Consider the following 25,484-nt stretch of genomic DNA (forward strand, 5'->3'; position numbering starts at 1 on the left):
GATTGCAAGTCAGAGTGGAATACTCTTTAATAAGTACAGGCTATTAGGTGGAGGTCAAGCGCTGGAATAAGACAATGTACGTCACTGGCCGCTGTGGCTGTCGGCTCGGCTGTGTCTTTACGCGCTTGGAGTGAGCAGCAGAGGAGGAGAGGGGATCGGGCTTTCCTCGTTAGTATAATCACGCTTCATCACTGATTGACTGATCTGAGGAGAGAAGAGGAGGGCGTCTCGATATTAGACTGATCCCAATAAGAGCCGGGTCTAGATCTGATGGTTGGCTGAGCTTCACGGGGAGACGTGGGAGCCGTCACTGGACATTTGTTGCGTAGGAATCTATTATTTAGTTCACTTTCTTTTTTAAATATAGTTGTGTTTCTTCCTTTCTACTCGCGGATAGAGGGGGATACAGAGGAGTGGAAGAGGAGAGGGAACACACCGTTGACGTGCGCTTTGCGGAGGGTTTTGGGGAGCGCGTGGGAGAGAGAGAGAGAGAAAAATGTTGCCTTCGCAAGACGCCTCCAAAATCTACCATGACAACTACTCGCGCAACTCCAGTGCCATCGGGGTCCTGTGGGCAATATTTACCATCTGCCTGGCCATCATCAACGTGGTGGTCTTCATGCAGCCCTACTGGATCGGCGACAGCATCAGCACCCCGCACGCCGGCCACTTCGGCTTGTTCCACTACTGCGTGGGCATCGAGACCTCTAACCGGGAGTTCTCGTGCCAGGGAAGCTTCTACGACTTCAGCTCCATCCCGTCAGGAGCCTTCAAGGCAGCGTCCGTGTTTGTGCTGATGTCCATGGTGCTCATCATCGGCTGCATAGGCTGCTTCATCCTCTTCTTCTTCTGCAACACGGCCACGGTGTACAAGACCTGCGCCTGGATGCAACTGCTATGCGGTAAGGATGGAAAAGACTTTGACATGTTGTTGTTGTTGTTGTTGTTGCTTTTGGAGGAGGAGGGGGGGTGGGGGGGGGGGGGGGGGGTTGGAAGGTATCCCCACCTTGCCACCCGTGTTTTAGGTTAAACCTGTGCTCTGTGTCAGAAAAAACACCATCGTCAAGATACTGGATCGCATCGCTCATTCAGCGCACGAACACAGCACGGGGCTCCAGCTCAGGGATCAGCAGCGCACGGGCAGACTCACCGTAGCTTTAGACGAGAGCTGGACCGTGATCCTGCACTTGAAGGAGAGCAAATATTAAAGTAAAGTCGTCCTGTGAGACATTCAGGTCCATTACCTGGGAGTTTTTGTATTCAACTGTGTCACGTAACATTTTGGAGACTCTGCAGGTGAATAGGGTGCAAGTTTTAACTTCAATATATCATCATGAAACTTTGCCAGTTGATTTCCTACATTAAAGCTATAGTGCGTATAATTTTAATTTAAATTAATTTGGGTTAAATTCAAGCCATTGCCAAATGAATTGACACAAAGGTGATTAAGCCTATCAACTCCACAAAATTCTGTGTGAGTAATGTATTGCCACAAGAGTGCTTTCATTCATCTGTACAAAAGTGGAACATATACGTCTGTATTGTGTAGGCCTATATCATTGTACTAGGAGGTGAAAGAAGCTGTCAGTATGTATGAGCTCGGTTGAGACGGGTTCATGTTGTTGTAGCCCTAGTGTGTATATTCAATAACAGTTTGTGTTTCTTGATTTACTGAACATTGAAAGAGATTGTATCAGCTCAGTGGACATCGACAGTTCCCCGGTGTATTCCTCATCACACAAACCGCTAATTAGCTTAATGTGACGTAGGCCTAGATGAAACATGGTCCCAAATAGTTCAAATAGGCACAGTGTTCAGGCAGGTGAGAGTTAGCTTTCACTGTAGAAGCTTTGATAAGCCTTTTTGTTGTTTTTCTCTCTGCACTCAGCAAGATTATAACATAAATGATGGCTCCAGAGTTCTCACTGACAGAGTGTGTGTATGTTTTTATATATCTGTGTGTGTGTGTGTGTGTGTGTGTGTGTGTGTGTGTGTGTGTGTGTGTGTGTGTGTGTGCATGCGTGCTATGTGAAGGGCTGCCAATGGAGGAGGTTTTGATGAGGCAAGAAAACAAAGACAGATCGAGTGAATGAGAGAGGCATGGACTAAAAAAGAAATGAAGAGCCGGAGGAGAGGGGACTTGAGTCAGGGACGTCATTTCCATATGGGACACTGAATGATAGCAGCTTCTAATGATGAACAGGTATCGTAGTGGGTGCAGCCCTAAGTGAAAATAAAAATGAAACAGCAGCAGATGACATAAATGTCTTGGATGAAAATAATGTATGTGAGTTGGTTTATTTAATAAATTTGCTCAGGATAATCATATTTTCTGTCTACACCAGTAGAACATTACAAAGCGTCTGGTTGCTGCTATTTCCAAATGTTCAAGCCTCTATCCTGGTTGTGAAAAATAAAGTGCAACATGTCATCCCAAATAATTCCTTACCTAACAGTATATGCCTGTCGGCGCTGCTGACTGCCACAACAGTTACTATATTTGACATTGTATGGAGGAAGCTGACATAACATGTATTCAGAGTGTGTTTTCTCTCTCTCTCCATCCATCCTACTTTCCCTTCTTGACTTCTCATCCCCAAACTTGTCTGTCATTTCCAGACTTCTTTTCATCTCTATTACATCCCTCTATAAGCATGTCTTCTCCTGTTCCATCTTCCCAGCTTCCTGCTGCTGGTATTTCCCCATTGACACATTAGCCTGATGTCCACTGAGAGATATACAGTTAGGTTTGGTACGGTACAGCACACAATTATTAGCATTTCCACTGTCAAAAGTGGGGAAGGGTACCAAAATAAGCCTACTGTACCGGTAGGTATAGACATTCAGGAATCACGTCATTGCATGCACCCACTGGGGTCAAGCTAGCTGTTTTGGTCAGGGAATTTCTACAAACTGTCAGCTTGTTGAACCATAATGTATGGTCTTCGATTTCTACACTTGTTAATAAATAAGGAAGATGTGACTTATGAGCCAAATTAAAAGTAACCAATTACTTTTGATGTTGAATAATTGAAGCAATTACTGAGTAGAGTATGAGTAACCCAGCTGACGTGTTCTAGAGGCTAGCAGTTGTCGCAAGCCATAGACTCAACTCATTTAGTCATTCCGCTACTTACAGTTCAAAATGATATATGAGGCTGCACACCAGCAGCCAGCATTGAGAGTGACCAGGGAGGCCTGACTTGCATGTAGGACGTTTGCAGTACTGGTAAAAGTGTGTATGAATGAGGGGGATTGGAGCGGGGCCTAATGCTCCTGGTTGGGTGCAGAGGATAGTTTAAAGATCTCTGTGGTACAGCTGTGCATTGGCCTTTCTCCTGGCAAAGGAACTGTGCACTGTGCCAACAGGAAGGCCTGACAGACGCTCTCCCAGACACACACACCAAAGGGACAGCTGCTCTGCTGCGCACCAAATGACCACGCCAACACCTAAACAGAGCAGAAAATTAAATAAGGAAAAAAGTAACATAAACATTATGTACAGTTTTGTGTTGCTTGAAGAATGATTAACGTGTATAGCATCTTCCAAGACAATTTTAAGGAGAGGTGCTGTTAGGTTGGTAATGAAGGGGGTATGACTTTCCCCTTATGACATCACGGGGAGAGAAATCTGACGGGTTTTTGAATACAGGTTTTCAGAAAGGTGGAGGTGGAGAAAAAGGGAGAGCGGGTTGTTTTTTCTCATACTTTTGGAGTTTTTTTACGAGACATCCTCCCAAAGACATGCCGAAAATGCATCCTGAAAGACCTGTACATAGTATTCCTTGATTGCAAAAAGAAATACAACTTAACAATTCAGGTATGTACTCTTTACATATGTATATGTTGGTAGAAAATAGTCAGTAATTTGATCACATGTTCACACATACACACACACATACCAACACAACTCCCCCAGCACACACAGACAGACACACACACACACACACACACATACATAAGTATATACAACCCATACACATGTAACATTCAAGACAAACAAAGACAAATATTATTTCTATGTCCTGTGATCTCCACCGTAGTTCCCCCCTCCCTTCTTAGCAATGCTACAAGATTTATTTCTCATATTGCCTCTTAAACTTATTTTGATAGTTCATTAAATTGTTTTGTTTCATTGTTATCCTCAGACATTGTGTTTTCTATGGTCACATAATATTTCATCAGTTCTTTCCAGTTTTTTATTGTAGGTGCCTCCGTTTCTTTCCATTATTTTAAAAGGAGCTTCTTATACACAATGGAAGAAAACATCATCTGCCATCCCATACGGTACCTTATACCCTCTGAATTCTGAAAAATACACAGCTGAGCTGAAATCTGTATTTTTGTTTTACAAATAGTTGATATCAATTCTTGGATTTCAATCCATCCTTTGTTCACCGGGGACCCACATTAATGTTGAAAACCCATGAAAACATTCACGGTAATGTTGAGAATAAATTCATTTAGCAACATCCTGACAAGTGGTTAAAATAGAGCAACAATTTACTGTATATTCCCATGGGATTATTGAAGAATCATTGCACTGACACGTGAAACTATTATTGAAACAGAAACTCCTAAATGAAACACATTACACATGGATACACAGTAACACTGGAGAACCATGATCCAAACACAAAGCAACATTGACACAAAATCACTCCAACATTGTCTAAATGGCTGGATGGAGAGCAGCATCACTATCCCCACACACCAGGGTTCATGCAGCCGGGTCACTGTCACTGAGATCAACTTAGTTACAAATGTAGAGAACCACGATATATACCAAAATATTGTTTGAAGTGGCTGAAGTCATTTTGCTGTAATGCCTCCTCGCAGTTTAATTATTGTGAAGTGACCCAAGGCATTTGTGGCTGTGTCTGTTGATTCTAATCTGGTGTTTGGTCTGAGGCAGATAGTGACACATGGGTTAGTCGCTCTGTCTGTTTTCCCCCTCTTCAACCCAGTTCACTGGACCCCGCTGATTCCAAACATTACAAAAACGATCTTACAATCTATGAACAAATTGAGTGGTTTATTTCGACAACCCTTGCTATTCTGAGAGCATTTAATAATACCATGGATGGTAGAGGGGTTACGCATACCAGTGTGTGTGTGTGTGTGTGTGTGTGTGTGTGTGTGTGTGTGGATGTGTAAGTGTGCAGTGGCAGTATTGTGTTCATCTCCTTTGTGACACAGAAGACTCAGAGCTTCGTCGCATTAGTGCCCCACATTGAAAGGAGCGTGTTAGCAGGAACAACATGAATCAGTGACCTCTATTTGTTAAGACACATTCTTTTTAAGCTTTTCGTTCAGTGTAACTGTACGTAGTGGCAAGGGTCTTTCTGCTCTGGATCCAGGTTCCCAATGGTGTCCTGTTCAGTGTTTTCATGTCAGAATTCTGGTCTCAGAATTGGAAGTTGTATACACACTCCTGAACAAAACCGTAAGAAAATTGGGAAAATTGAAAGTATCTGCATTTTGCAGTCGCTGATCGTAACTAAGTTGTAAGTAGAGCTTCAAAATACAAAAAGAAGAAACAGGAGCCAGAAAACAAAGGAACTGCATTTAAACTCAAACAGGCTGTTCATCAGCTGATCAAAACTTTAGGACCTTAGCCTAAAAAACTCAAAATCCGCCCCAAAATCAACCCCAAAAGGTTTGACGCAGGAAGACGTGAGGGTTATGGGACAGAAAAGTCAAGTGCTAGACCCAAAAAGATTTCACCTGCGCTGAGCCGGAGGATCCCACGGGCTGTCTGTGAAGACCCAGGCCGATCCTCGACCCAAATAAAGGCCGTTACTGATGCTGAGTGCAGCCCAATAACCATAAGACAGCATCTGAGAGAGAAGAGCTGAAAGAACAAAAAACGTCCTCAAAGACCACGTCTCCTCCCATGCCACAACTTGTCCGTTTGGACTTTGCAAGGGAGCACCAAAAATAGGACATTGAAAGTAATTTAAAAAATATTGTTTTTGTAATTTCTTTCTTACTTTCTGGGCAACACTACAGTTTCATACATAGTTCTAACCTTACTGTCATATATTTCTAACAGACAAGGTTGCTCAAAATTCAATTTACAAATAAATGAAGGATACAAAAATTGCAAGTACTGTTATAAGTGTTCATATGCTATGCCTGGCTGATGAAATATCTCATTTATTTTTTGCATGTTAGTGTTTGTGTTTGAGCTGGTGGGAACATGTCTGTTGGCTACTAGGTTGTTTAGCTTTGAATTAACAGGATCATCATGTAGTCATCTGTTCCACCTCCTCACAGTCTGTCCAACGAAGCATTAATTAATGCCTTTGAAATGCTAAAGCCCCAAGGGCACCTGGGAAATGCAGTTTCAAGGGAAAAGGAGAGGAAAAATAAGAAATCTCCTTAAGATTAAGAAGATGCGGACAAAGCCTTTTTAAATTCTCTCTTGGACGGCTTTCCTTTCAGCCTTATTGCTCAGTGTAGAATGTGTCTGACAACATCTGTCCACAAAAAAAAAGCTACATCTGTGGAAACTCTTTGGCAAAGTGCTCTTTTTCTTTGAAGCTTTCAACGTCCACAAGCAGAAGCTATGGAAAGCTTTTCCTGTTGCAGTCAATGTTGTTTTTGTCTCAGCAAGCAAACTCTGAATGACTACTCACTCAAATAATCAGTGTTTGGGTTGGCTTTGCTCTCCAGCAATATAGTTTATGCTGTGAACAGATCTCCAGCAAATATACACTTTGTTTACATACAGCTTTCCAGACTGCCCTTGTAATGCCAGCAGTCTAACTGAACTTGTGACAACATCCTGGACTTTGTGACGGGCAGATGCCAGGCTGTGAGAATAGGCACCACTCAACACCGGCATCCCTCAGGGCTGTGTGCTGTCTGTTCATGCATTACTGCATGGCCACACACGGCTCTAACACCATTGATAAGTTTACTGAGACACGACCCTCATCAGCCTGATAACCGATGGCGACATAACAGCCGCATCACAGTACACAGAATTCTATTTTCTCATGCCTCCTGGCCAGCCATAGCCAAAGCCCGAAGGCATGATGTTTTTGGGTTGTCTGTCCTACCATCCAGGTCAAGTTTCACACATTGCAGCTCTACTTTAGTATTTCTCTGTACATGATTGTTGACAACTTAATTACTGATGCATGAACAATTTAAGGAAAACCCTTAATACCAATACCATGGCCACAGGAAATACTAATTTTTAATTTGCTTGTAGCATACATAACATACCTCAACATAGTTCTGGTTACGTTTAATCAACATTTAACATTCCTTTTGCACCGAGCAGATATTTGGCTGAAAGAAACCATAGCAACATACTAATGTGGTTCATTCAAGTGCTTGTTAAAGCTTCCTACCGTGCTGTCCAAATTAAGCTGTTTGGTTTTCTTTATACAAGCACAATAATGTTATCTGATGTGTTCACCTATGCCTTGTCAGTGCACTGTGTGAATCACTTGTGGATTTACTGTATTACAAACACACTTTTGTATTAAACTGGATGTATATCATCCATTACTCAAAACCCTTTTAGCTCACTCTTTTAAATTGTGGGATGTTCTTCATCATCCTTCCGTCTGCTGAACTCTACGGTCCCTATGTTCCTACACAAACTGAGCCTGTAGCTCAGCTGACTTTCATCTGGTCTTTGCCTGGCTCCAAGAAGAAGAAGCGGTCCAGTAAATGAGGCATTCAGGGACCCATCTGTTAGGGCCAGCCTGGCCTCAGCTGGAGCCCTTACACACCAGGGGACCGTTGAGGCCTTATGGGAGCACACACACACACGCACGCACACACACACGCACGCACGCACGCACGCACACACACACACACACACACACACAGTGCTCCTCCACGTAATCAAAACATTAATTTGCCAAATGTGCAAAATAACATAGGCTCTCTGCTAAAATGAGACTGCTAATACACAAATTTAGAATGTGTGTGTGTTTGTGTGTAAATATATCTTTTAATAAATCGAATATATTGGCAGTTATTATAAATGTATTTGCTTATTTACGGCAGGCAGACAGGGAAAGCCTGTGTTTATGAACTGTACTAAATACAAGTTAACTTTTCTTAACCATCGTCATATAGCCATTATTAATCTGACATAGTCACATGTGAATACATTACAATAGTACCTCATCCCCATGCATCCTGCCGTCTCTCTTTCAGTCGCTTCCTAAATAAATACACACCGCTTTGGTCCAAAGGGGGGCGCTAGAACCAACAACAACTGGAAGTTCCTCTATGCTACTTTAAAGAGAAGGCATTCAATACATCTGTACTTACTACTCCATTCTTTCTTCATATCCCTCCAGCTGTGTCTCTGGTGCTGGGCTGTGTGATCTTCCCTAACGGCTGGGACTGTGAGGTGATCCGGGACATGTGTGGAGAGGAGACGGGGAGGTATGAACTGGGGAACTGCTCTGTGCGCTGGGCCTACATGCTGGCTGTGGTGGGCATCCTGGACGCACTCGTCCTCTCATTCCTGGCCTTCGTGCTCGGCAACAGACAGAGCGACGCCCTGCGGGAGGAACTGAGAGCCGAGCATCGCAAATGTGAGAGAAAAAGCGAATAAATAACAGACATTGTATTCTGTCATGAAGTAACAATGAAGTTAGAAATGTCAACTATCTATCTATCTATCTATCTATCTATCTATCTATCTATCTATCTATCTATCTATCTATCTATCTATCTATCTATCTATCTATCTATCTATCTATCTATCTATCTATCTATCAGAACCTTAAAAAAAAATCAAAATTTTGATTGACCCATTCAATACTTTTATCAAGATTTTTTTTTTTAAGTCAGCTTTTTTCCATTGAATCTCATGGTACTGTTCGAGGGTTTCTGCACTGCATTATTAGACTCCTACTAAATAGACAATAGACTTCTGTGTGATAGAGATCAGTGATCACAGTGAGCAGAGGGCATTGTAGTATAGATCTGTATTACCACCACACAACCTATTACTGTAAAAGGAATTGTTTAACATTTCATGTTTTCAGAATCAAAAATATACTGGAAGGAAACCAGCCGTAACGGGCACTTCCTGGTTTCTTTCCAGTATATATTTGATTCTAAAATGACATAACGTGTAAGAATATAGAGCACAACATAACATGGTTGGTAAATAGTCCCAACCAGTAAACAGGAGCGTTTAGTGATTTTGTTAAGTTTATCTTTTGACTTGCTCCCATTCATTGACCTAAGCTAACTTGGATGAGCAACCCTTGCCCAAATCTTAATGAAAAAATGCATGCAAAGTTACAGGCCCTACAGCCTTTGTATTGAATGAAATGAAATGCACCTTTAGTAGCCTGGAAATCCAGACTCCCCGCTTGCAAATTAAAATATGCTCCGCATACTGGTCTGGGCACGAACCATTGGAGCTCATTAACTATGTTGTAAAATGTGCAGTTACCAATCAAATCGTACTATCTGATATGGGCGGGCGTTACCGGATGACGACAGTGCTGCGCATGCGCCGTTTGAAGTTGTGATAATAAACAACTAAGATGGCTGCGGATACGTTGTTTCCAGGGCCGCCTTAATGCACGGGCTTACCTGGGCTGAAGCCCCAGGGCCTACGAAGATCAATATAGGCCCCTAATCTAAGAAGGCCCGAACATTGTCATTTAAAACAATAGATTATTGACTGGCTCATGATAGGCCCCTAATCTTCGTGGGGGGGGGGGGGGGGGGGCGTACGGAGATCAGGGGCCCATCATGAACCATTAAAGAAAAAGGAAAAAAAATCACATTATTTTTGGCCTATGAAGATCAAGGGGCCTATCATGAGCCAGTAAATTTGTTATTTTTGTTTAAATAACATTGTTCGGGGCAACGCAGATCAAGGGCCTATATTGAGTTGAGACATTAAAAACAAAACAAAGAATTCAAAGACAGAAGTAGCTTTGGGATAAGGGATTAATTAAAAAAAATGGAATGCTGACTGACTGGATTTTTTAAACCTGTATATTTTTGTTTCTGCTTTTTGGTATTTCTGTGTCTCCAAATGATTCCAGAAAATAGCTCACATAGGACAGTTGATTTAGCCTTAGTTTTCTTCTCAAAGTGCACCAGATTGATGCATTTTACTTTAAAAGGTTCAAATTTTTCTTCCGGGGGGGGCATGCCCCCGGACTCCCCTAGAAGGTCCTGGGTCCCCACCGCTGTATCCACAATAACTTGGAAAAACACTGTAACCAACCATGTGTGTTTCATTATTAAAACTCATTAGACCAGAAAGGAGTTTAAGTACATGTTACCTTAAGTGATTTTGTATTTTATCAATAGAGATATTGTGGTGTAGACAAACATGGCTTTAACGCATCTGTATTGTAAGACCGCCGCCCGGGGGGGGGGCCTACGAAACCTCTCAGCCCCAGGGCCTAGTGGCAGGTAAAGGCAGCCCTGGTTGTTTCAAACGGCTTTGGCCTCGACACTTAACGATTTGGAAGACGGCTCTCAAATATTTCACTAGCAAGAAAGATTAATTTTCTGTTTTGCCAACAGACCACGGCAAAAGTTTTATTAACCAGTTAGCCCCGCTGTTCTCTAAATGAACGGGGCTTAATACGTCACCTTGTTCATTGCTCTGATTGGTCGTAGTGCTATCTAATTGCGCGCAGTCGTATTTGAAATGCTTGCATTGGTGCCACCCCTTAAGTTGAGAAGGTATTTTGCTCATGGCCAGACCCTAAATTGTTCTAAATGTGGGTCTGGATTTCCATGCTACCTTTCCAGGTTCGTCAAGGTAAAATATCAATCTCTATCTTTTTGTCTTTTTCCACAGATTTTGCCGTGTCAAGGGTAAGTTCACACTGTTGTTGGTTGTTGTTGTGGCTTGTGTTGTCATGAATGATTGGTTGAGTGTGCTAATGTATGACATTGTGTGTGGATGGGTTAGGGGGGGGAAACAAAATATTGCTGGTTCGATCCTCGGCACCTGACAGGAGGGTGTTATTTGTAAAACTAGTCGTGTCTTGTATTACATCTACGGTGCCCACCCTCTCTACCATTGTGTCCTCCAGGGTTACTGTACTATGGCTGACCCTGCACTCTGACCCCCTCCAGAGTGTGGTAACTTGAGAGGGATATGCGAAAAAGACAAATTTTGACATTGCATGTAATGAGAGGGTTGATTTGTCCCTGTTTCTATCAAATTCTGTATTTTTTTTTAAATCGTTTTCTATTGCACAGATGATGTCTCACATCCCGAATGCCACTGCCAAGTTTAGTCATTTCAAACATTCCAGTAATCCCTTCCTGTTCAGTGAGTGACACTACCTGGTGTCAGCTCAGATATCATTGTGTTGACATTACAGAGCATGGTAAAGTGATATTCAGTGGACATGAAGGCTGCTGAGGTGCGGGTTGGAGGAGAAGAAAAGGAATGAGAGGGAAAAGAAAAAGTGGAAGCATATTGTATTGATGCTCCTGGGGCATATGGAGGCCTGCTGTTAGCACAGAGCAGATGTCAACCCGAGATCTTTGACTCCTGTGTATGCCCTCCAGCTTCTCAAGGCCTGTGCCGCAGTAAAAATAGAAATAAAAAAGGTAATTGGAGAGAAAGAAAGTACTGAGGAAAAACATCTGTGTCTAATGCATGTCTTCCTTTTCTTTGGCCAGTGTGTTAACAGATAAGAGCAAACCACACATCACACTAGACACAATGCCGTTTTGCAGCACATTGACAGTGCCAGCGACTCACCAATTCACCTCAGGAAGCTCGCGTAATCTTTTCTGGCGAGACGCACACTCACTATTGTTTCAACATTTTTGGTTAATGTTAATGTTACAGTTAAAGCGGCTACGAGTAACATTTAAATATCTTTTAAACAGCCTCATGTTTCCTCTGATAATCATAAATTACCTTTAACAGCAAACGGGACCATCAGTGCAAAGAAAGACGTTTTTATATAGTTTTTATTACTGCTTTTGGTCTGGTCGCACACCCAGTCCGATTTTCGGTTCGCTCGTGCAGGCTCTATGGTCACATATCCGTATTGGTTGCAGATTTCAGTGTGGCGCTGCAGCGTGATTTGAGAAGCCTATCCCTCTAGGTGAGGGAAGGGGAGCGGGAGCCTTGTTTGAGACAGTTATTTGTCGTCACAATGACTGGTAACGAGGCTGAACCATCAAAGAAAAAAAGAGAATGCAATGAAGAAAAGCGAAAAGAGAGAGTGACTACGGGCGGGACGAGGACGTTGCCAAGCAACGTGTATACAATTTCACGAGAGCGAAACTAGACTGTGTTTACTCCTAAATGAATGAGCGGTTGGTACTAACACAACGTTTGCTTTGCTTCACCATCATCAGATAACCATTATCTGAAATAGTCATTATTTACATCAACAACACAAACACATTACCTCATCGTGATCCATACAAACTGCCGTCTCTCTTTCATTCGCTTTCTGTGAGGACACAGCTCCGTGAGAGAGGGTAGTTAGGTGACGCTGCTGCATCAACTCATTGCAATCAGGTGTGTACTGACTGGCATTAGTTGATGCAGTGTCAAAACCACTCTCACGGAGCCGAAAAGAGTCCTCACACTTTCAACACACGTACATGCACTATATTGCGCCCTTCTCAGTTCACACTCGCGCGCCTGGCACGAGCATTTGCGACAGCGGGCGTCGTAAAAATACTACCGCTTTTGTCCAAAGGGGACGCCAACGTGCCATCTTACTCGTAGTGCCTTTAATGTATCATAAAATGACAAAGTATCTTAACATTAAAGGGAATTATCAAAGGAAAACTATGTAGAAAGAAAGAAGGCTTTAAGAAGCAGCGCTTCTCCAGATGCAGCAGTGAGAGGCGAGATGTGTGGCCCGGGCGTCATCTCTGTTCTATGTATGAACTTGTGGAAGCAACCAGTAGCTTTCATCTCAAAACAGTGTCACTAGAGGCACCGTCAGCAGCTGAGATATTGATGGAAAGACAAATGGAGGATAGGCTACCCTAAACTATTTCATATCATGACTTCACCTGCTGAATTAGACGCTCAGGGGAAGTTGCTAGTCTGAGTGGCTTATGGATCAACTAGCAGCCACAGTCGCTTACACAATAACCGTCTTGCAGCGAGCGGGGGGAGCAGCCAGGGTTGATATGCAGCAGTGTATGGGCTGACAGGCACATGTGTGGGTGAATAGGTTCCGGGGTGAGTGGGCGGCAGAGAAGGAACAAACCCCCCCCCCCCCCCCCACACACAGAGAGACAAACAGGAGACTCACAAGGGAGAGAGCATGGGAATCTCTGGAGACACGGCCTGGTTAGATGTGCTTGCTGTGTATGCAGTGGATTGTGGACAGATACATCTACATAACACATTCAATGGAAGAGTACTAAAAGCAGTTTGGAACATTGCATTGACATAGGAAATATGTTTTGTCTGTTTGTAACTGCATGTATTTTGTCCATGTTGGCCCAACCTGACATAGCAACAGAGGTATAGTTGATAGGAGGTGATATACAGTTTAAGTATCATGTTGTCCCTGTGCTTTTCTAGAAAACTCTCTTGTGATTACCGTCTGTGGTACAAAGGCTGTCAGTGCACATCTGGCATCCACCTATGGGACTGCAGCATAATAAATAAACACATGTATAACTTATATAAGAGAATCATTACCAACCTCTACAATCACCACAACAAGAAAACTAGAACTGCGAGCAGTTGTGAACGGGGGCCAAGCCTCCTGCGCAACTCGGGATCGGGCGTCGTCGTCCGCGGCGCCGGCCCCTCGCTTCATGGAATCCGGGGACGTAAAGTTTTTGAATGTGGGATGTTCGGTTTGGTTGTTATAGACCAAAAGGCAAAGAAATTGCAGAGAAAGATGCTCAAGTGGATAAGGAGATGTATACTTTTTGTGTTTTTGGCGCCCCCTTTTGGCGAAATTTTCCAATTTTTTTTGAGGATGTTCATTAGGACAGTACGACCATATTTCTAAAATATTGTCTTGATACGATGTATAGTTTTGGATTTATGATCACTTACGTACAAGGTATTACAAGGAAGCTAATCGGCGAATCTTTAAAGCGCTACCGTTTGGTCTTCCGATGGTCGTAGAAAAATTATTTGACCAACTTTTGCTCGTGGGAGTCATTAGAGCATAATGCTTTTGGTTTCGTCCAAATCGGGCGAAAACTGTAGGAGGAGTATGTTTTGGTGACTGACACAGTTTTTGCGACGTAGCAAAAAATCTATCCTATCGCAAATGGGCGTGGCCTATCTCAAAAGATGCAGCTGACTTGTGGGCATCTGTGGATATAAAGTTTTTGACTGTCGGACGTTCTGTGTGGGAGTTAAAGCCTCAAACGCGTTTTCCGTTGTTGTAGCGCCACCTAGTGGCCGGGATGTCTGAATTTTTTCGTCTGTGTACCAGGCACGGACCTGGATCTAGTCATGCAAGTGGCATGTCCCAGCCCTTTACGGTTTGGGCTGCAGCACCATTTCAAATAAAAAGTAGAAGAAATGTTCAATATCGAAAAATCGAATCTTTAAAGCTCTAGCGTTTGGTCTTCCGATGGTCGTAGAAAAATTATTTGACCAACTTTTGCTCGTGGGAGTTGGTAGAGCATAATGCTTTTGGTTTGGTCCAAATCGGGCAAAAACTGTAGGAGGAGTATGTTTTGTTGACTGACACAGTTTTTGCGACGTAGCAAAAAATCTATCCTATCGCAAATGGGCGTGGCCTATTTCAAAAGATGCAGCTGACTTGTGGGCATCTGTGGATATAAAGTTTTTGACTGTCGGACTTTCGGTGTGGAAGTTATACACGTTTTCCTTTTTTTGTAGCGCCACCTAGTGGCCGGCATGTCTGAATTTTTTTGTCTGCGTACCAGGCATGGACCTGGATCTAGTCATGCAAGTGGCATGTCCCTACCCTTTACGGTTTGGGCTGCAGCATCAGTTTTACGCGGAGAAAAATAGGAACTAGAACTGCGAGCAGTTGTGAACGGGGGCCAAGCCTCCCACGCGACTCGGGATTGGGCGTCGTCGTCCGCGGCGCCGGCCCCTCGCTTCACGGAATCCGGAGATGTAAAGTTTTTGAATGTGCGATGTTCGGTGTGGGAGTTATAGCCCCAAACGCGTTTTCTTTGCTTTTTGTGGTTTTGGCGCCCCCAATGGATGACATTCGCAAAACTTTGTTAGATAGAAAGATGCAGCTCAATGTACCAAACAAGTGGATGTCAAGTTTTTGAATGTGCGATGTTCGGTTGGGGAGTTATAGCAAAATCAAATTGTCAACCTCTCCATTGTAAAGACACTTTTTTGAATTTTCCCATTTTCCCGCCTAAAGACTTAGAAAATGGCGAAAACAGGCAAAAAAATTGAAAAACTATTTTTTCTAATAAGTCCGGCCCACATTAAAATTTATTTCCCATATTTTTGCCATAGGCTCAGGTATGCCCCATGATAGTCTCCCTTCAGTTTCAAGAAAATCCCTCTTTTTTTTTTTTTTAAGGGATTTTCGCAAATCTTGAAAGCGCTACCGTTTGGTCTTCCGATGGTCGTAGAAAAATTATTTGACCAACTTTTGCTCGTGGGAGTTGGTAGAGCATAATGCTTTTGGTTTCGTCCAAATCGGGCGAAAACTGTAGGAGGAGTATGTTTTGGTGACCGACACAGTTTTTGCGATGTGGCGAAAAATGTATATATACGCAAATGGGCGTGGCCTATCTCAAAAGATGCAGCTGACTTGTGGGCATCTGTAGATATAAAGTTTTTGACTGTCGGACTTTCGGTGCGGAAGTTATAGCCCAAAACGCCTTTTCCTTTGTTGTAGCGCCACCTAGTGGCCGGGATGTTTGAATTTTTTTGTCTGCGTACGGGGTACGGACTTGGATGAGCCCTGCAAGTGGCATGTCCCAACCCTTTACGGTTTGGGCTGCAGCACCACTTTTATGTGGAGAAGAATAATAAGAAGAACTAGAACTGCAAGCAGTTGTGAACGGGGGCCAAGCCTCCCACGCGACTCGGGATCGGGCGTCGTCGTCCGCGGCGCCGGCCCCTCGCTTCACGGAATCCGGGGATGTAAAGTTTTTGAATGTGGGATGTTTGGTTTGGGAGTTATAGACCAAAAGGCAAAAATAATGGCAGAGAAAGATGCTCAAGTGTGTTTTTGGCGCCCCCTTTTGGAGCAATTTAAGGAAAAAGTAGAACCAGCCTGAGAACCATAGGACAAACACGTGTGAAGTTTGGTGTTAATAGGATAAATCGTTTTGGATTTAAAAGCAGTTTGGTAAAAGGTAGCTAATAGGCAAATCTTTAAAGCGCTACCGTTTGGTCTTCCGATGGTCGTAGAAAAATTCTTTACACAACATTTGCTCGTGGGAGTCGGTAGAGCATAATGCTTTTGGTTTTGTCGAAATCGGACAAAAACTGTAGGAGGAGTGTGTTTTGGTGACTGACACAGTTTTTGCGATGTAGCGAAAGAAAATCCCATATGCAAATGGGCGTGGCCTATCTCAAAAGATGCAGCTGACTTGTGGGCATCTGTGGATATAAAGTGTTTGACTGTGGGATGTTCGGTGTGGAAGTTATAGCCCCAAACGCGTTTTCTTTGCCTTTTGTGGTTTTGGCGCCCCCTCTGGATGACATTCGCAAAATTACGTGAGATAGAAAGATGCGGCTCAATGTACCGAACAAGTGGATGTCAAGTTTTTGAATGTGCGATGTTCGGTTGGGGAGTTATAGCAATATCAAATTGTCAACCTCTCCATTGTAAAGACACTTTTTTGAATTTTCCCATTTTCCCGCCTAAAGACTTAGGAAATGGCGAAAACAGGCAAAAAAATTGAAAAACTCTTTTCTTTAATAAGTCCGGCCCACATAGGAATTTCTTGCCCATATTTTTGCCATAGGCTCAGGTATGCCCCATGATAGTCTCCCTTCAGTTTCAAGAAAATCCCCTTTTTTTTTTTTTTTAAGGAATTTTCGCAAATCTTTAAAGCGCTACCGTTTGGTCTTCCGATGGTCGTAGAAAAATTATTTGACTTACTTTTGCTCGTGGGAGACGGTAGAGCATAATGCTTTTGGTTTCGTCCAAATCGGGCGAAAACTGTAGGAGGAGTATGTTTTGGAGACTGACACAGTTTTTGCGATGTAGCGAAAAATGTATATATACGCAAATGGGCGTGGCCTATCTCAAAAGATGCAGCTGACTTGTGGGCATCTGTGGATATAAAGTTTTTGACTGTCGGACTTTCGGTGCGGAAGTTATAGCCCAAAACGCCTTTTCCTTTGTTGTAGCGCCACCTAGTGGCCGGGATGTCTGAATTTTTGTGTCTGCGTACGGGGTACGGACCTGGATATGCCATGGAAGTGGCATGTCCCTACCCTTTACGGTTTGGGCTGCAGCACCACTTTTATGTGGAGAAGAATAATAAGAATAATCCCAGCAAGATCCAGCAAGATCAATAGGGTTCCCAGCCCTGCGGGCTGGGAACCGCGTTGCTCTGCAAAACGCGGTTCCCAGCCCTACTCGGGCTTGGCCCCCTAACTAGAACTGCAAGCAGTTGTGAACGGGGGCCAAGCCTCCCACGCGACTCGGGATCGGGCGTCGTCGTCCGCGTCCGCGTCGCCGGCCCCTCGCTTCACGGAATCCGGGGAAGTAAAGATTTTGAATGTGGGATGTTCGGTGTGGAAGTTATAGCCCCAAACGCGTTTCCTTTGCTTTTTGTGGTTTTGGCGCCCCCTATGGATGACATTTGCAAAACTACGTTAGATAGAAAGATGCAGCTCAATGTACCAAACAAGTGGATGTCAAGTTTTTGAATGTGCGATGTTCGGTTGGGGAGTTATGAGCAAAATTAAATTGTGAACCTCTCCATTGTAAAGACAGTTTTTTGAATTTTCCCATTTTCCCGCCGAAAGACTTAGGAAATGGCGAAAACAGGCAAAAAAATTGAAAAACTCTTTTTTTTAATAAGTCCCGCCCAGAAAGGAATTTCTTGCCCATATTTTTGCCATAGACTCAGGTATGCCCCATGATAGTCTCCCTTGAGTTTCAAGAAAATCCCTTTTTTTTTTTTTTTTAACGGATTTTCGCAAATCTTTAAAGCGCTACCGTTTAGTCTTCCGATGGTCGTAGAGAAATTATTTGACCAACTTTTGCTCGTGGGAGTTGGTAGAGCATAATGCTTTTGGTTTCGTCCAAATCGGGTGAAAACTGTAGGAGGTGTATGTTTTGGTGACTGACACAGTTTTTGCGATGTAGCGAAAAATGTATATATACGCAAATGGGCGTGGCCTATCTCAAAAGATGCAGCTGACTTGTGGGCATCTGTGGATATAAAGTTTTTGACTGTCGGACTTTCGGTGCGGAAGTTATAGCCCAAAACGCCTTTTCCTTTGTTGTAGCGCCACCTAGTGGCCGGGATGTTTGAATTTTTTTGTCTGCGTACGGGGTACGGACTTGGATGAGCCCTGCAAGTGGCATGTCCCAACCCTTTACGGTTTGGGCTGCAGCACCACTTTTATGTGGAGAAGAATAATAAGAAGAACTAGAACTGCAAGCAGTTGTGAACGGGGGCCAAGCCTCCCACGCGACTCGGGATCGGGCGTTGTCGTCCGCGTCGCCGGCCCCTCGCTTCACGGAATCCGGGGAAGTAAAGATTTTGAATGTGGGATGTTCGGTGTGGGAGTTATAGCCCCAAACGCGTTTCCTTTGCTTTTTGTGGTTTTGGCGCCCCCTATGGATGACATTCGCAAAACTACGTTAGATAGAAAGATGCAGCTCAATGTACCGAACAAGTGGATGTCAAGTTTTTGAATGTGCGATGTTCGGTTGGGGAGTTATAGACCAAAAGGCAAAGAAATTGCAGAGAAAGATGCTCAAGTGGATAAGGAGATGTATACTTTTTGTGTTTTTGGCACCCCCTTTTGGCGAAATTTTCCAGTTTTTTTTGAGGATGTTCATTAGGACAGTACGACCATATTTCTAAAAATATTGTCTTGATACGATGTATAGTTTTGTATTTATGATCACTTACGTACAAGGTATTACAAGGAAGCTAATCGGCGAATCTTTAAAGTGCTACCGTATGATCTTCCGATGGTCGTAGAAACATTAATTGACCAACTTTTGCTCGTGGGAGTCGGTGGAGCATAATGCTTTTGGTTTCGTCCAAATCGGGCAAAAACTGTAGGAGGAGTATGTTTTGGTGACTGACACAGTTTTTGCGATGTAGCGAAAAATCTATAATACGCAAATGGGCGTGGCCTATCTCAAAAGATGCAACTGACTTGTGTGCATCTGTGGATATAAAGTGTTTGACTGTCGGACTTTCGGTGCGGAAGTTATAGCCCCAAACGCGTTTTCCTTTGTTGTAGCGCCACCTCGTGGCCAGGATGTCTGAATTTTTTCGTCTGTGTACCAGGCACAGACCTGGATCTAGTCATGCAAGTGGCATGTCCCAGCCCTTTACGGTTTTGGCTGCAGCACCATTTTAAATAAAAAGAAGAAGAAATGTTCAATATCGAAAAATCGAATCTTTAAAGCTCTAGCGTTTGGTCTTCCGATGGTCGTAGAAAAATTATTTGACCAACTTTTGCTCGTGGGAGTCGGTAGAGCATAATGCTTTTGGTTTGGTCCAAATCGGGCAAAAACTGTAGGAGGAGTATGTTTTGGTGACTGACACAGTTTTTGCGATGTAGCGAAAAATTTATATATACGCAAATGGGCGTGGCCTATCTCAAAAGATGCAGCTGACTTGTGGGCATCTGTGGATATAAAGTTTTTGACTGTCGGACTTTCGGTGTGGAAGTTATACACGTTTTCCTTTTTTTGTAGCGCCACCTAGTGGCCGGCATGTCTGAATTTTTTTGTCTGTGTACCAGGCACGGACCTGGATCTAGTCATGCAAGTGGCATGTCCCTACCCTTTACGGTTTGGGCTGCAGCACCAGTTTTACAGGTGGAAGAATAATAATAATCCCTACAAGAACAATAGGGTTCCCTGCCCCGCAGGGCTTGGGAACCGCGTTGCTCTGCAAAACGCGGGTCCCAGCCCTACTCGGGCTTGGCCCCCTAATAATCCCTACAAGATCAATAGGGTTCCCTGCCCCGCAGGGCTTGGGAACCGCGTTGCTCTGCAAAACGCGGTCCCAGCCCTACTCGGGCTTGGCCCCCTAATAATCCCTACAAGAACAATAGGGTTCCCAGCCCTGCGGGCTGGGAACCGCGTTGCTCTGCAAAACGCGGTTCCCAGCCCTACTCGGGCTTGGCCCCCTAATAACATTGCTGCTTGTCTGTTTTGCTGATATAAATTAGGCTTCTTATAGACAGGCCAGTAAAAAGGCTCACTTTTGCATCGGGAGTTTTTGATTGATTTATGGTTGCAGCTCTTCTTGAATTTTTATTTTTGGGTTGACTATGCAACATTTTAATGAAATGGGCTCAAAGTAGAAGGGAGGAGCTGGGGTGGAGCTTAGTCAAAATCTGCTCAAAAAGTGCTACTATGTAAAATACAGCAAAAAGAGGTGGGTGGGGGCAGATAAACAAACCAACACTCATTCTAGTGGGGCAGAAGTGATCATTGAGTGGGATTATTTTTGTGTGACTATAATTTCATTTTTTTCATTAAAATGTTGCATAGTCTGCCTTTAATGAATTCTATGTTAGAAAGAAATCAGCAGCACATTGTCCATTTAAAAAATATATTAATATAAATATATAAAAAACAAAGCCGCTCTTTCATAATTCAGCATTGTAAAATGGAGTTGTTTGAAAGGAATGTAAAAAAAATATATACTGTATGACCTTTTAAGTATGTTTTTCTATATTAGTTAATTTTTCCATTTCATATAGCACATCTTTCCGGCTCACACTGACTCATATGTCAGAGCCTGTAGTCTCACCTCACTCTGGAGCCTAACGGAGCAGAGCAGCATACACAAATGTCCATCCAAACCTACAAACAATGGAGATGATGGTTGCAACATGGCTTGCTCTCAAACATTGGAATGCAGTTAATGAGGGCTGTAAAACAGCATTGCCTACCACCATTGTACTTTCACCTTTCCGCAATTGTGTGCCTCCTGGAGGCAAATAACCATCAGGCAGTATTTGTAGTGTTTATATGAATATATTCTAATGCATTCCATCAATTCATGTTTAGCATACTGCAAAAAGCTCACTGTATCATTTATGGGTTTACTTATACTTTTGACTCCTCAAATTATTAATTAATTATGCATTCATGACATGTGTAACTTCTGTGGTTTCATGAAACACAGCTAACGTGTCCGATCCTATATATATCTGGTCCAATAGGGCTGCAATGCATTCTGACTATGAAATAAATACAAATATTAAGACCATAGCTATGTGATATAGCCCACTTTAAAAATTATTTAGCAATTTAAAAGTTGAGGTTGATGTTCTTCAAACTATTCAAAGCAGTTAACCTTTTATTTATTTTTTATTTTTTGCTCTTTTAAATTAGGAATTGCTGTGTTGCTTAAGCCTTCATAACCTTACACATAACATCACTGTCAACAAAGAAATAACCCAGATATCGGAATCTGATTGAAACTGAAAAATAGTGGGTCGGTGCATCTCTACTAACAATTTGCTGACTCTCTCCTCTCTCTCTCTCTCTCTCTCTCTCTCTCTCTCTCTCTCTGCTCCTGCTTTAGATTGAGATCCGTGACACCAGGGATCTGAGGTATGGAGTCCAGCGCTACCACTGAGGCCCACACCACCTCCTCTCCTCCTCCTCTCCCTGTTCCCTCCATCCTGCTCTTCCCTCTCCAGAGCTCTCCTGGTCAAACCCTTTGGCCCAGGCCAAGTGCTTTGGAACTGTGTGTGTACGAAAAGAAACAGCTGCTGACAGGAAGCTTAACTAAACTCTGGGATACAATCATTTATCACCTACAGTGTTACTGTCTCATCATGTTTGCCATGACAAATATTATGAAGTTATTGAAAATAGTATTATAAAAAGTATTTTATGAGATAATACATATTTTTATTGAGCAGAGACAAGCTATTTCAAGCTTTAACTAGAACTGCAAGCAGTTGTGAACGGGGGCCAAGCCTCCCACGCGACTCGGGATCGGGCGTCGTCGTACGCGTCGCCGGCCCCTCGCTTCACGGAATCCGGGGAAGTAAAGATTTTGAATGTGGGATGTTCGGTGTGGAAGTTATAGCCCCAAACGCGTTTCCTTTGCTTTTTGTGGTTTTGGCGCCCCCTATGGATGACATTCGCAAAACTACGTTAAATAGAAAGATGCAGCTCAATGTACCAAACAAGTGGATGTCAAGTTTTTGAATGTGCGATGTTCGGTTGGGGAGTTATAGCAAAATCAAATTGTCATCCTCTCCATTGAAAAGACACTTTTTTGAATTTTCCCATTTTCCCGCCGAAAGACTTAGGAAATGGCGAAAACAGGCAAAAAAATTGAAAAACTATTTATTTTAATAAGTCCGGCCCACATAAAAAATTATTTCCCATATTTTTGCCATAGGCTCAGGTATGCCCCATGATAGTCTCCCTTCAGTTTCAAGAAAATCCCCTTTTTTTTTTTTTTTAAGGAATTTTCGCGAATCTTTAAAGCGCTACTGTTTGGTCTTCCAATGGTCGTAGAAAAACTATTTGACCCACTTTTGCTCGTGGGAGTTGGGAGAGCATAATGCTTTTGGTTTCGTCCAAATCGTGCGAAAACTGTAGGAGGAGTATGTTTTGGTGACTGACACAGTTTTTGCGATGTAGCGAAAAATGTATATATACGCAAATGGGCGTGGCCTATCTCAAAAGATGCATCTGACTTGTGTGCATCTGTGGATATAAAGTTTTTGACTGTCGGACTTTCGGTGTGGGAGTTATAGCATTTTCCTTTGTTGTAGCGCCACCTAGTGGCCGGCATGTCTGATTTTTTTTGTCTGCGTTCCTTGGACGGACCTGGATCAGCCATGCAAGTGGCATGTCCCAACCCTTTACGGTTTGGGCTGCAGCACCACTTTCTCGCGGAGAATAGGAATAATAATAATAATCCCTACAAGAACAATAGGGTTCCCTGCCCCGCAGGGCTTGGGAACCGCGTTGCTCTGCAAAACGCGGTCCCAGCCCTACTCGGGCTTGGCCCCCTAAAAAGGTAATATTTTAAAGTGCATATGGCAGAGCACATAGGTGCTTCTACAAAAAAAGAAAAAGAGGATTTTGTACAGCCAGACGGTGTAATTTTGAAATCTTTTTTAGGACAATTTTCAACTTCTCTTTGTATGTGACACGTTCTGGTCTCGTGAATTACAACAATAAAACATGTAATTGAGATGCTTGTAACTATGGGAACAGGGTGAAAGGAGACGATGAAACAGTCCATGTCTGCTGTGGGTAGTTGACAACTTGACAAATCATGAAAAGAAAGGGTGTATTGCATTCCTTTTTTAACCCTGTGTTCAATGCCTCGTTTCCACTGAGCAGAGTGGCTAGTGTCAGAGCAGCTCAGCTTGCTTACGCTAGACCTGGCGAGTGTTTCCACCTTTCTATTTCAAAGTGTCTTTCTTCCACCACTCACTGGTCATTTCCAGTTGTGCTCTGGTAGACTGGGTTTTCATCTGTTGAATGTGACATGTTGATTTGGAATGAGAGACACTGGGCAACAGAACAGACAAGAATACATCCAATGACACTAAACAAGGGGAACAATTGTTACAAGGAAACGTCTGGTTATGATTTCATTTTGTTTGGTTGTTCTTAGAATGGTTCTCACAAACTTGTTTTTAAGCCATAGGAACCATCATTCCTAGGTGAGCATGACAATCCCAGACGAGCCCCCAAATATGTTACATCCTGATGTGGACCAGGGAGTAACAGTTGATTTTGGATTGAAGGAAAGATGGGAGACAGTTGTTTAAATAACTAATGCAATTCATGCACAAACCACAAATTGAATAAGGAATCGAAAGCTAAATTAATGGTTAAAACAGGAACCCAACAACCACCCTTTGTTATTTTTCAATAAAGATACATTTTGGGATTTTTATGCTTTATTAGACAGCTTTGGAGATAAAGAGATGAAATGGTTCAGAGAGGGAAATGACATGCAGAGAACAATCACAAGCCTGATTCTAACCTGTGGTCGGCTGCTTTTGAGGACTGAGCCTCTATGGGTGGGAGCTCTAACCACGAGCGCCCCCACCACCCTTCTTTTAAGGACAAAAGGAGAAAGCCATGCCAAAACCGGCACAACTCACAAACCACCCACACAGCATAGTCTGCTGCTTAGTGGCACAAAGGGAAAGTGAGTCTCAGGTTCTCCTGTTTTTATACTGCTCCAATGAGCAGAGCTAATTGGACACACCTGCGTGTGATTGAGGCATCAGCACACCTGGGGCCTATTGCATAAAAGTGGAATAAAGACATCCAGGATGATTGATAAAGCCAGCCTTGACAAAGTCTAGCCTGGGCACTTTGGATTAGTCAGTTGCATAAACGCCAATCCAGGATGAAAAGGGGCTGCTTTGTCAAGCCAGGTGTAAGTAATTCTGTTAAGTGCCAGCCCACAGCTTTCAGAAGTAGACCCAGAGATCAAACACAGATTTGCTGATGTAAAAATGGAAAAGACGGCCCATTTTCCCACAATGCCTTGCTAGTTTAAACCGTAAGTCAGGGAGCAGTTCATTTCATACAGCAGATGTATTCTCTGCTGACCATACTTGATGTCCCTGCATTGTTTTATGATAAAATAGTTGACAGTGAGCAGTCTGCAGGTGCATTTAAAAAATAGAATATCATGGAAAGTCCATTCAAAAAGTGGAAGTTTCATAGATTCATTACACAAAGTGAAATATGACAGGCCTTTTTTTGGATGATTGATTGATCATGGAATAAAAATCCAGTAGCTCAAAAATGTATAGAATATTGCATACAACCAATCAGAAATGTCGACCTTCTGAAAAGTATGTTTATTCTAGATTAATTTCACTTAATGTGTAATGAATCTAGAATATATTTAAGTCTCACTTTTTGAATTAAATTACAGAAAAAAGGAAATTTTAATTGATATTTAATTTTGTTTTAGAAGCACCTCGATATAGTTATAAGTACAAAGTGAATTTATTTGACCCACATTTGCAACGTCATCTGCCATCGATAACCAATTGTATAAATATAGCCTGCAATATGAACAGACTATCACATAAATTATTATAATTTATATAATTTCATTTTAATGTAATTATAATTAAGTTAATATAAATGGTTAAGGTTAAATGATAAAAAATAAGAACTATTTAACTAAATGACAATGCAGTCTTTTATGTGGTACCTTAAAACAGGCTAATGAAAATAAAGCATTACACAGAAGATCATGGAATAACTGTGAAACCTTGATTTCAGATCGGAGTGACAGCTGACTGAGCCAATCAGGCAACAGAATAAGTTTATCCTTTACGTTTAGCCTGGTCGGGACCAGGCTAAACGTAAAGGATAAATCTCCATGGTAACTTATGT

The 25,484-nt window shown here is 42.8% G+C and overlaps 1 protein-coding gene across 1 annotated transcript; it reads left to right on the plus strand.

Annotated features, from left to right (window-relative positions):
* Nucleotides 1-496: 496 nt before the first annotated feature.
* lhfpl4a (LHFPL tetraspan subfamily member 4a) lies at nucleotides 497-21,784 on the plus strand (the record flags this gene model as incomplete). Its single annotated transcript, XM_080026706.1, has 4 exons — nucleotides 497-902; nucleotides 8,331-8,570; nucleotides 10,817-10,833; nucleotides 21,667-21,784. 4 exons carry the CDS (start codon nucleotides 497-499, stop codon nucleotides 21,718-21,720), a joined length of 717 nt encoding a protein of 238 aa, XP_079882832.1. The 3' UTR covers nucleotides 21,721-21,784.
* Nucleotides 21,785-25,484: the final 3,700 nt, after the last annotated feature.

This window comes from Ammodytes marinus, assembly GCF_949987685.1.
Source record: "Ammodytes marinus genome assembly, chromosome: 4".
In the NCBI taxonomy this organism is placed as follows: domain Eukaryota; kingdom Metazoa; phylum Chordata; class Actinopteri; order Uranoscopiformes; family Ammodytidae; genus Ammodytes; species Ammodytes marinus.